General features: G+C 34.9%; 1 protein-coding gene across 1 annotated transcript; it reads right to left on the bottom strand.

Annotated features, from left to right (window-relative positions):
* Nucleotides 1-5,947: 5,947 nt before the first annotated feature.
* On the bottom strand, nucleotides 5,948-8,793 carry LOC135155791 (uncharacterized). Its single transcript, XM_064106030.1, has one exon. It carries the CDS (start codon nucleotides 8,711-8,713, stop codon nucleotides 8,168-8,170), a length of 546 nt encoding a protein of 181 aa, XP_063962100.1. The 5' UTR covers nucleotides 8,714-8,793; the 3' UTR covers nucleotides 5,948-8,167.
* Between the last annotated feature and the right edge of the window lie 3,842 nt (nucleotides 8,794-12,635).

The raw sequence follows: 12,635 nt of genomic DNA, 5'->3' as shown, positions 1-12,635 counted from the left end.
TTTACTTTTATATATATTTTTTATTAACATTATCTTATTTTATTTTATTTATTAATTTTATTATATTGTTTTTTTTTGGGGGGAGGGGGTCTTGACCCCAAGCCTCCCTCCATGCGCAAGTGCTTGCAACGTAACTCGTGGACCACCATTTGAGACGTGATCTGATATTGACCCTGTTAGAAAGGACAGCTGAATCAAATCAGAACTGTGAAAGCTGAATATCATTCCCGAACGAGTGTAATCTGTCGTTAAGAAGACATCCACTCCACCATATGTTAAAGAATTTTGCATCCTTTATCAATCTGCGACAAAAATTGTAGGACAAACACGTGTGAATATATTCTATATTTTATATAGAGGAGCGGGGGCAAGCTAATGAGGGCAATGGGGGCACTGAAAGTACCCTTGCCAGAAGGAATGGACGGGTGAAGGTACAATCCCTATTTATTTACATTATTAACCTAATGTGAAATACGGTGAAAAGACATTTTGGATAATGAATGTCACCGGCTTGACCAGTATCAATAAATATCATTAATATTCATAAAAAGATCTGCAGTATATATATATATATATATATATATATATATATATATATATATATATATATATATATAAATTTATATTATACCAGCGTTCAAAGCTGGGGGCCCGGGTTCGATTCCCGGCAGAGACATTTTTTCGGCATCACCAATTTTCCAAAGGGTAGATAGCTCTGGGGAACCTTGATTTAAGCTACGCCTACCATTGTTCTCTTCATCCATTTCTTTACAATATTTAAATAAAAGAGTTGCCAAAGCAGTTGTACATGTATAACTTTACACATATATATATAAATTTATATATAGTTCGGCATGTTGTGGTCCTTCCAATGAATGATATCATTTGAAACCTAGGGTTCCGTCTTCCAAAGAGTTACGATTGATCCGATCAGCCTCAAGTATAATGGAAAGCCATCAATGCCATGATTCTGTCTTAAGGAAATTTTGCACAATGTCCTTTGAAAAAAAAAGAAGCACAATAAATTAAAAAAACAAACAAACTATGAATGTATGAATATACATCGTATCTAGAATATATTTTGAACAAACGTGTTTTTCTTTTTTAGATGTTGACGTTGTTGGCTTTCCATAGTTGTTGATGATTGGTTCAATCGTTACTGTTTGTAAGACGGGGCCCAGGCCTGAATTGATATTATATTAATGGCGGGAGATAGGAGGGCGAGTGTGAAAGAGTGGATCTATAGCTCAAGGGGAAGAGATGATAGAAACATCCCTGGTATCCCGGGAATTTCCCCTGTACTCAACGTACATGATATCACAATGTAGTGTGTTGGTGTAGTTGTCATGTTTAGTATCTCTCACCCTTTCCCCTCTCTCTACCCCACTCCCCCCCCCCTCCTCTCTCTCTCTTCGTTCTGTGTTTCATTTGTTTCCTTCCTTCTCTCTTTGATCACGTTTTCAAAAATACAGTGATTCTTATTTGTAAATGATACTTTGAGTTTTGTTTTTGTTTTAATACTAAATCGTTATCACTGATAACATAAAATCATTTTAAGAATTGTTAAAAAAACCCAAAGAAATCGATGTTTATCAGGGGCGTTGATCCATTTTTCAGATGGGTGGGGGACATAAATGTGTAAAATGAATTTCTTTGTACGTTTAACTATAAACGTTTTATTAGGTTTCTAGTGCTTTTCAAAACTTTTTCATACCCTATTATATTTGCATTGTGTATTGCAATTTTTTGTTTCAAGTTGTAAAAACTGTGGGGGTGCATCGATATGCTTACCCCTCCCCCTGAAAATATATCTATAAGTATGAGATTCGAAAGGCCTCCACTGATATAAATGATTATACCACAAGTAGAGGGCGCTATATCTGATCATGGATTATCTGATTGAAATATATTAAAATATGATTTTATCTGATTGAAATATATCAAAATATATGATTTATACAATTAGTAATGATAAGCCCACTTGGTTTTAAGAGCTAAATATAAGAATGGAACTCAAATAGACCCTACACTACTGAACATTCGCCTAAGCCTTTTTTTACAAAGGCTGTAATGTGTTAATATATTCTAAAGATAATAATTGTATCTTACTTTTAAAAACATAATCAGATAGTAAGCCTACTTGGTTGTAAGATCTGAATACAAGAATGAAAATAAATACAGTTTACACTACTAAACATTCGCCTATTAAAGCTTTATATAATATAGAGTGTATAAAATTATGTTGACATCTTCTAAAGATAGCATTTTGATCTGATTAAAAAAATATTGTTAACAATAAGCCCACTTGGTTGTAAAAGCTGAATATAATAATACATATGCTGTGTAGACATAAGTAAAAAGAGCTCTGAACAAGCGCAGCTGAATATATCCATATAAAAGCTGCGCTATATAAATTAATGCTTATTATTAATAATAAAAATCCATTACAATTCACGCTACCAAACATTCACCTAAGACTTGAATTTAAAAAGTCTTTAATGTGTTAATATCTTCTAAAGATAACAATTTTAACTGATTTAAACAAAGGTGTAATCAGTGATTGTTATCCTACGGGGTTGTATACGAGCTCAATATAAAAATCCAACATAATTCACGCTGCTAAACATTCGCCTAAGCTTTACATAAAAGGGGCTTTTAATGTGTTCATCTGATTGAAAAAAAATGTACTCAGTAATGGCAAGCCTACATGTACGCGTTTGTAATATCTGAATATTAGAATGAAAATCAATATAGTTTACTTTTCTACTAGACATTCGCCCATTAACGCTGTATAATAAGAGAGTATATATGTAGACATATTGTAAAGTGTTAGAAATTGTATCTGATTTAAACAATTGTAATTATAAATGGTAAGATTACGTGGTTGTAAGAGCTGAAAATAAGACTGAAAATCCAACTAATTCACGATATTGAAAATTCACTTGTTAAGCCTTTCTATAAAAAGGCTTTAATGTGTTAATATCTTCTAAAGATGACAATTGTATCTGACTTTAAAAATGTTATCAGTATTAGTAAGCCTACATACATGGTTATATACAACGCTGAATATAAGAATGAAAATTCAATGCAATCCACGCTACTAAACATTCGCCTAAGCTTTAGATTTAAAGAAAAGGTTTAATTTGTTAATATGTTCTAAAGATAAAAATAATTTCATTAAAAAAAAAATGTAACCAGTAATTGTAAGCCTGCTTGATTATAAGAGCTGAATATGTGAATGAAAATTCACGCTACTATAGATATTCGCCTAAGCTTTAGATAAAAAAGGCGTAAATGTGTTGACATCTTCTAAAGATAACAATTTATTGTATCGTGAACATTAAGGATGTGGCTTATATCTCGTGGGAAATGTTCGAGTCGCTCATGTCAACATCAATCCTTCGATGACTCCGGGGAAGAATGAATGTGTTTATAGTCATTTTCGAATTAATACTGAGAACAGGGCTCGGTCATAAATTTTATCACAGCTATCTCCTCTGAGCTGGGCAGGGCTGTGGAATTAAATCCTCGCGTATATCATTATCACAGCGTAGTTTATATACTACTTCTGATGATAATGTATATTCCTTTATGTTATTGTTCTCTGTTTTGTATACCAACATTATTATCACTATAACCATGATTGTTTATATCATTTAATTTTATTTCACATTTTATTTCACTATTATTCTCATCATAGTTATCATCAGTATTTTATTATCATAACTATTATTTCAAATATCATCATCATTATCATATATCATTATTATCATTATTTTTGTCACTAGTAGTAGTAGTAGTAGTAGTAGTATCGTCATCATCATTAACATCATCATTACCATCATCATTATCATTAGTATTATCAGTTCTTTTTTCATTGTTATCCTCTTTCCTCCACGTCAGCATGAAAAAGCTCCCTTTTAGTGGATGAAACCTTACTATATAGTTTTAATTGGCCAAGGAACGACACCCCATTCCCTGCTAGAAGATAAACATGCTAGCTATTAAAATCTATTCCGTACATAAACCCCTCTGGGAACCCCTCTGAACTCCTGACATACCACTCATCTTCATTACCACCAACTGAGTATCCTGACAGTCATCATAACGCCACTATGACAGTCCCCAGACAGACCTTTTAAAGGGATGTTTAACTACATTGAGGATCAAACAAAAAATTGCAACTATACGGTCAGACAGAAATCACCAAAAACGTTTAAGCTAATCGGTCGCTGTCCATGGACCTAAGTTAACACTGCAGGCTTTTGTGGGCATTAATAATTTTTTACTTATTGCAAAGCATGTCATGTTGGTTAGGAAAGCATTGTCAGGGTTTGATCTTGAAATATCTTTGTAGAAAATACAACTTCAGCTGATAGTGGGCGATGAACAAAAAATATAAATAGATAAATGAATGAATGAATAAATAAATAAATATTATATTTCCATGCTCTGACAATATGTGGGGCTCCATACAGCTCAGATTTGTTTTAAAGTTCCACAAAGTTGCTCAATTCATTTAAAGGGGGAGCTGCTCTCGAAAATTAAAGCAGAAAACAATCATTATGCTTCAGTTTGGTAAAAATCCGTCAATGAATGACGGTTTTATCACCTGTTTCTATTTTGTATTTTTGTGACGTCACAGCAGCTCCCACATTCGTCATGTAATATATCAGTTCCATAAAATGCAATATTCTGAACATCATAAATTGAAAGTGATTTTAATTGTGCATTCAAAATACCATCAGACATATTCAATAACTTTCTGTAAGAATCTGTCATCATGAATTAATCATTATGAATGACATTCCACGACATTCTGGAGCAGTAGCTCATGATGACGCCACAAATTAAAAAGACTAAGTATGCATAATTCTTTTATTTTAAATGGATTTTCATCAAATGTTCAATATTGTATTCTCCGATTTCATTCTCTTATTAATCAACTTAATATCATGACAGTGAACTTCCCCTTTAAAGTCCACTATCAACACTATTATCAAACTGGATTTACATGCTAAGTCATTTGATTAAAACTAAGAACCATTATCAGGCAATTCTTTCTTCGTTTTTCTCTCTTTTTAAATCAATATTTGCCTCTTAAAAAGGTCAAATTATCCAAAATGTTCATGCATGTAGTGTACTTTGCCCCAACATGGTCCAAAGTAACCAAATTATTTGTTAGAATCCACATATATTTGGGTCGATCTTGACCATTTATATTTTGCTCGCACGCAATCATGTTCACCAACAGATTTTTTACCATTCTGATCAATCATTATAGTGCTTTTAATGTAAAGTAGATGTGACTGTTGTATATTATGATACGGTGAATCAATATAATTACAAACCATTTTTCATGTATCATGTATAATTCTCTCTTAAATGAGCTGAATTGCTGGATTCAGGTAACCATGCAAAAACGCTGATGACTTCTTATCAGGCTTGGTAAGTGATCAGTTGACAAATATGCAAAATGAACGTGTTATTTGACCTCCGTTTAATTTGACCTCTATGTACCAGGGGCTTAAAATGCTGCAAAACATGTTTATTGGTCGCCAGGCGTTAGTTACCCTTTCTCTTAATAACTGAGGACTAACCATAAGGAAATATATACTGTATATATAGTGCAGCAGTGCAACAGACACACAAACTATCATGATTATGATTATCTGAAAGTAAAGAAAACCAAAATGTCATTTGTACAGAACGAAGTACCAATATTGAGCCTTTTAACAAGGAAATTATTTTATATTTCATATTTTATTTTTGTTTTTCATTTTTATTTTCAACAAGTAAAGCTTATTGGGAGAAGTGACGATCTTTTTTGTAAAAATAATGATTAAGGAAGTCTGTAGATTGAGCATCATGATATTTCATAGACTTTTTGGCCTATTAATTTAGTTACGTCAGTTATTTTACAGAATGCAATTCAGAGGTTTGAAGATAAAAAGAGCTTATTTAATATTAAAAAAAAAACAGAGTTCAATCTACAATGATTTGTGTACACTCAGACAGTAGAATTAAATTTTACAAAAGAATGATCATTTAATGCATTTAAAGACAAGAAATGATTTACAACTTGAATGGGGCTTAATAATCAAGAATCAATGCAGCGAAGAATCTTAAAAACCAATTTAAAGAATGTCATATTATCTTTTTTCTTCAAACTCAACAAACATATCCAAGGTATAAATACATATTACTTTTTTAATGTATTTTACAGCAATTAATTGTCAAAAAATACAGCACATGTATAAGATAATCAAATCGACATGCAGACTTTTGACTTTAAGTCCTACATCTGGATTGTTTAAGCATTAGGTCATCAGATATGGTAACCTTTTTTTTTTCAAGTAGATGTTGTTGGTATATAAGTAATGTTACGATTACACCATAGAAATCGTCTCCAGACCGACCGATGTCATGGTATTAGAAATACTATGATTAGCTTCGAGTGAGTAATTTTTGTTTTACCTTTTCAATACAAATATCACATTTTATTTTATAATATATTTTTACATTATGCACTTTAAAAAATATGATATCCCCCCCGTTCCTTAATCACCCCCCTTTTCTTGGTCGGATGTTAGGGGGAGGGGGGATCATGGTGATACAGGATCATAGTACTTTGTGTCTCGAGCTGTAATTCTATTCCAGTACATTATAAATGTCGCAGACACACCAACAAACGAAATCCAAATCGACCGATGGCATGCCATTCAAAATAATGTGTATTCTTTCTATCGGCATGATCGGCCTGGAGTCGGCTTGGTCCGTGTGACTGTAGCCATGACACTCTCGGGACATTTTGTTAACCAACCCCATAAAGTTGGTAAAAAAAATATGAACCGACCAACAACTGTTGGTTAAAATGCACAACGCATTTACATACAATTTCTTTATAACCAACAGTTGATAGATTCTTGTTTTAACCCACTTAAAGGTTGGTTAAAACATTAATGAGAGTGTATACCCCTCGCAATAGGAAATGAAAATGACCTCACGAAACTCTCAATCCTATGGACTAATAAAATGACAAAGGATTGGCATTTATATATTATTTAAGGTTTGAATACGCAACGACCGTTTTATGGATAAATTCATTTCTATATTTAATGTACTAATGATATTACTCGCCATCATAGGACGAAATTGATAGCTAAAAGCATTTTTAGATGGAGCGTAATACGATACGCCATCCAAATCACAATCAGTGACGTAATGGACCAACAAACCTCAAGGGGGCTGAAAATGGCGTTGGTGGCAACATTTTGAAAAGACGCGAGCGAGACTAAATTCTGACAATTTAAAATGGAAAATCTAATTTTCAGAAAAAAATTTGATATAACCTTTTAAAAGATATTATCACGTTTCAACCCTTTTCTTTAACTAAGGGCAGTCAAATCCGCATCTATAGGCCCTACGAATTTATTCCCGATTGCGGTATACTATTAGATGCAGCGGGCTTGCAATTACTTGATCAACGCTCCTTGATAAGTATTACGGTCGAGTGGAATGGCTTTATAACGATTTTAAACGTGAATATTTTACTTCCAAATGGAATTTGTCGGTATCTTTAGTGGATATGTGATTGAGACATGAATTGAATTGAATTGAATTGAATTTATTAGAACTTCACTGGCAATTGCCAATATTTTGTTAAAAACAAGAAGTACAAAATGATACAAGACAAATGTACAAGACATGTAAAAAATGATTTGTTCCGCTCATGGGTTGATCAATGATTTAGAAGCATTTGCTAAGGCGAGACCAGGTTTTTTGTAGGTGTCCGTACGAGCTGAAGGTGTTCTTTGTTTTAAAATAATAGGAACATTCAAGAGTTACAAGACCCAGGCATCCCTTTTTTCTACCCTGCCCCCTCCCCCAGCTTGATTTTTTAAAGTAAATAAAAGGGCTGTCGCATCCGCCTCTGTCTCTTAGACAGAACAGGAGACAACCTTTATTGGAATTTAAACTAACTAAAATATGGCCTCTAACATGCAATAATAAAGTATCTCAAAATAGAAATACATGAATAACAGATGATGCAGACTAGATTCACGTCACATTGTCACATTTCTCCCCAATTAACCACTTAAAATCAACAGAATGCGTTTTTAGGGAATTCAAAGTTTGTTGAAAACAGTTTAGATCAGATCATAACCTAAATATATATTTCTTGTGGTACGTACGACGAACTGGTGTTCGATTTCACAGACTTTAAAGTGACGGCCTGTTGTCCTTCCTGAACTATTTTACGCCGCAGACAGGTATACCTCCACAAGACCATGGTGCCGATTGTCACTAAGGTGGCGGCGACGATGAGGACAATGCCGACGGTTCTCGACGTCGACGCGACACCATCGAGCAGGAATACCAAGCCGGCAATGAGTAGGCACAGCGCGAGGAGTGAGCAGAGGATCGCGATAGTGCAGATGCACCTGTAATGTGAGTTGCTGGGGGTGGATTTGGTTGAGGCGGGAGTGGTGGTTGTGGGCGTGGCGGCTTTAAAGGTGCGGTGAGTCGCTGGTGACTGGGCTCGGTCGCTGTTTGCACTACATGATCGGGTGGGCGGGGCCGCCGCCTGGAAGTTGGTGTGAGTTACGAGGATGGGCTCCTGGGCCGCCTGGAGCATGTAGCTTCCCGCTGCCATGGGATGCCCGGGCCATGACAGAGACGACTTGCTCGATTGCGTGCTCAGGCTCGGCATGGTTGAAAACAAGTCAGCTGATCTAATTGGATCCGATGATTGTCAAAATGTTGGGCAGCTGGGCGGCTGTTGTCCTTCGCAGTACGACGCTGGAGGGTGAAAAGAGGCGAGATGACCCATATAATGATAGTGAATGCATCCATTTCAAACATAGATTCCATGTTCAACGGAATGTTTAAAACATGATCAATGATCAGTGCCAGTGACAATTCAGAAATCAACAACAAAATAGATTAGGGAGTTAATATAAGATATACGTAGAGATCTGTAGACCTAAAATAAAAATCCATACCATTTGTGTTAAGTTGATAAAATCAAACTCAAACAATGTACTGACAAAGATTTTGATATACGATATTCTGATAATTCTGAATATTTCAGAACAAAGCTTATCCAATCACAATTTCCCGTTTGACAAAGATGAGGCATATTACAGGGTTAAAGAAGTGGTGTTATATGTTTTGATAATGAACCTTAAGAAAACTTAATGTGCGGTGTCCCAAGACAGCAGCCAAGTCCATTTCATTATTTTTGACATAATATACAGGAATATGTTTATGTTCTCTTTTAGTTCCAATGATATCAGGGGGATTTTATTAAACAAAAAATAAAGACCTAAAATCCATCATACAAAAAGAAAATATCCACATGAATATATGATTTTTGTCGCTATATTTTTGACCGTGATGATGAGTTTTATGCATTTCCCAATGAGAAGAAAGTTCATAGTCCTATAATGGATATAATGATGGGGCAAAGGGGACTATTAAACCAAAACTCATATCAGGGTTGCGCCACAAAGGGGAGGGAGGGGGACCGCCCTATATTTTTTTTAAAGAAAGAAGAGGATTATAATTATAAATCTTTTTTTTTTCAATTGATAAAGAATGGCGTCACCTCTAATTTGTCTTACTTTCCTATCATAATACCTTAGCGCCCCCCCCCCCCTCTATCCATCCATACTCATTGTTCTATCTGGCATGATTTATGATACGGTCACTTGAGTAAAAACAAGGCTCCACTTAAAGACAGGTCTTTTCATTCTATCATCACACTACTTAATGGTCAAATTATCAATAGCGATGGATAAGCACAACCATAGAGGTGACACGACATTTCCTCATGCGACATTTGCTCTGGTCTTAATATCTCAGAGGGCATAGGGTTAGAGTTAGGATTGCAATAGAGTTTTAGGTTCAGAATACTGTAAAAACAATGATTAGGGTTTATTTAGTTTTTGAGGTTAGATTGTATGCTTGGCTTAACGTGCATATTTTCCATCGGAGCAATTGTCGCCGGAGGAAATGTCATGGATTCTCGATAGAAACCGCGATACATTAGTAACTCAACATTATCAAATTAGAGAATGAACCTTTAATATTTGAGACCATTTTGGTGTCTTGATTTATTACATGAGAATAGAAATTTATCCGGGGAAAATATTTTGTATTTTTGCCTTACCTTACAGAACGCGCTGTTCCATAGCTGGTCAAGAAAGAAAAAACAAGGATTGATCCTCCTTCAGTGAACACAAAGCGAATCAAAGTGTAAATAATAATCAGTATCATAAGACAGTTAACATCACATTAATACCAGCATGTATATGATTTGAAGCTCTGCTATCTTAGTTCCTAACGCGATGTGATGACAAGACCCGCAACATCTATCACGGCGTCGCATTTCGATCTCGCGATAGTAATAAGAATCCTCGTCCGTCGAGAAGCAGGGAAGGGCCAGCCGATCGGTGCAATTATTTCCAGGGCTCTGTTATCAGATAGGGGAAGCACAGTTGAAGTTGCAGTTCAGTAATGACTCATATATTGTGGGAGCAGCGCTTGGGATGTAGCAGCTGCACTGCAAAAACTGCGGTGTTGATTTAACACCAGTCCGGAATCTATATATGTCCACACCAGAAAAGTATTGAAACAACACCAATTTGGAATCAAACTGATGCTGTTTAAATACCAATTGGTGTTGTATAAAAACCTATCTGGTGTTAGACCAAAACCACAGTTATGTTAGTGCGCATCATGATCTGCGCATATTTTACACTCTGCGCACTGACGTCACAATGGATGAACTGGTGATTAATCAGCTGTAGGTAATATGAGCTGATTTTTCTCCTTATCTGCACTAACTGCAGATCCGATGTGTTATTTTATGAAGCTAATAAACTGGAATTATTCCATGGACCATTTTTTAAAATTCCTCTACAATTTCAAAATAGTTTCTCTGTAGTGCCGCAAAGTATGATGAATATGACCCAGAGTTTGAATAAATGGAAAAGTGGTTCGGAATTTTTCCTCACATAGATACAAAGCTTTTGGCGCGTTTTCGGTTGTTTTAAGAAGCAAATTTGCTCTAATAAGAGTGCTGATAGTTTGAAAACAAGCACATGAACCCATATTTTTTAATGTTTGCACCTCTTAGATATACCTTCCTCTACAACTTTGCAAAGTTTGGTGAAAAGGACATGGGTTTTGAGTTTTTGACTAAAGTGCAGCATTTCTTTTACTTCTCAAGTTTGTTATTGAAATTTGAAATTTTTGAGGTTGAGTATCTTTCCCGCAATTTCTTAGAACTGAGAGTGTTGTTAGACTTCAATGAGCAAACAATTGACAGCAATATAAATCAATTATCCATCTTAAGGATACAATTATTAATCATATTACAAAATTTGATGAAATCTTTATAGATTTTGACTGATTAATAGAGCTTTAAACTCACTGTGATCTCCTTCTTTTGGATGCGCAATTCTTAAGAACATCATCTATTTTGGGTTAACTTTGAAGCTCTATAGCAAAAAATCAAGCACATGGACCCATGTAAATTTTTGTATATTTGAAATATTCAGGTGCTAAAGTATCTATGTGCAAAGTATGATGAAAATGACATGGATTTTCAATGTTTGGGAGCAAGACTACGGAACCGTTCGCATTTTAGACAGTATTAACAGACTTTTGCTTGTTTTCAGCGCATTTTGGGCTGTTTTAAGCCAACCCGCAATGCTTTGGACACTGATAATTTGAAAATGAGCACATGGACCCCATAGTTTAAATATCTTAACTTCTTCAGAATACAATCCTCTACAAATCTAGAGTATGATGAAAATGACATGGATTTTGAATGTTTGGGATCAGGACTAAGGAACCATTCGTATTTTAGACATTTTGGACGGTATTAGACTTTTGCCCGAACGGTTTTAGGCGCATTATAGACTGTTTCAAGCCAACTCGCAACAATTTAGACACTGATAGTTTGATAACGAGCACATGGAGCCAATACTTTAAATATTTTAATGCCTTTAGAATATATTTCTCTACAAATCTAGAGAGTATGATGAAAATGACATGGATTTTGAGTGTTTGGGAGCAGAACTACGGAATCATTCGTATTTTAGACATTTCGGACGGTGTTATAAGACTTGTGCTTGTTTTCGGCGCATTTTGGGCTGTTTCAAGCCAACTCGCAACAGTTTAGACACTGATAGTTTAAAAACGAGCATATGGACCCAATGCTTTTAATATTTGAACGTCTTTAAAATAAAATCCTCTACAAATCCAGAGAGTTAGATGACAATGACATGGATTTTGAATGTTTGGGGGCAGAACTAAGGAGCCATTCGTATTTTAGACATATTATTATTTATAGACTTTTGCATGTTTTCGGTGCATTTTCGGCGATTTTCATGCCAACTCGCATCACTTTGGACACTCATAGTTAGAAAACGAGCACATGGACCCCATATTTTTAACTTTCCTACACCTTCGATATGCATTCCTCTACAAATTAGTAGAATTTTATGAAAATGACATGGATTTTGAAAAAAGTGCAGCTTACAAAATACTTTTTTGATTTTTGAGTAGATTCACGTCTTTGAATATTTGCTTTTTTCCGAGATTTTGCACCATTCTTGCCAAAT

This window comes from Lytechinus pictus, chromosome 10 (genome assembly GCF_037042905.1).
Source record: "Lytechinus pictus isolate F3 Inbred chromosome 10, Lp3.0, whole genome shotgun sequence".
In the NCBI taxonomy this organism is placed as follows: domain Eukaryota; kingdom Metazoa; phylum Echinodermata; class Echinoidea; order Temnopleuroida; family Toxopneustidae; genus Lytechinus; species Lytechinus pictus.
The sequence above is the reverse complement of the archived record's forward strand: the minus strand, read 5'-3'. Positions and strand labels throughout refer to the sequence as shown.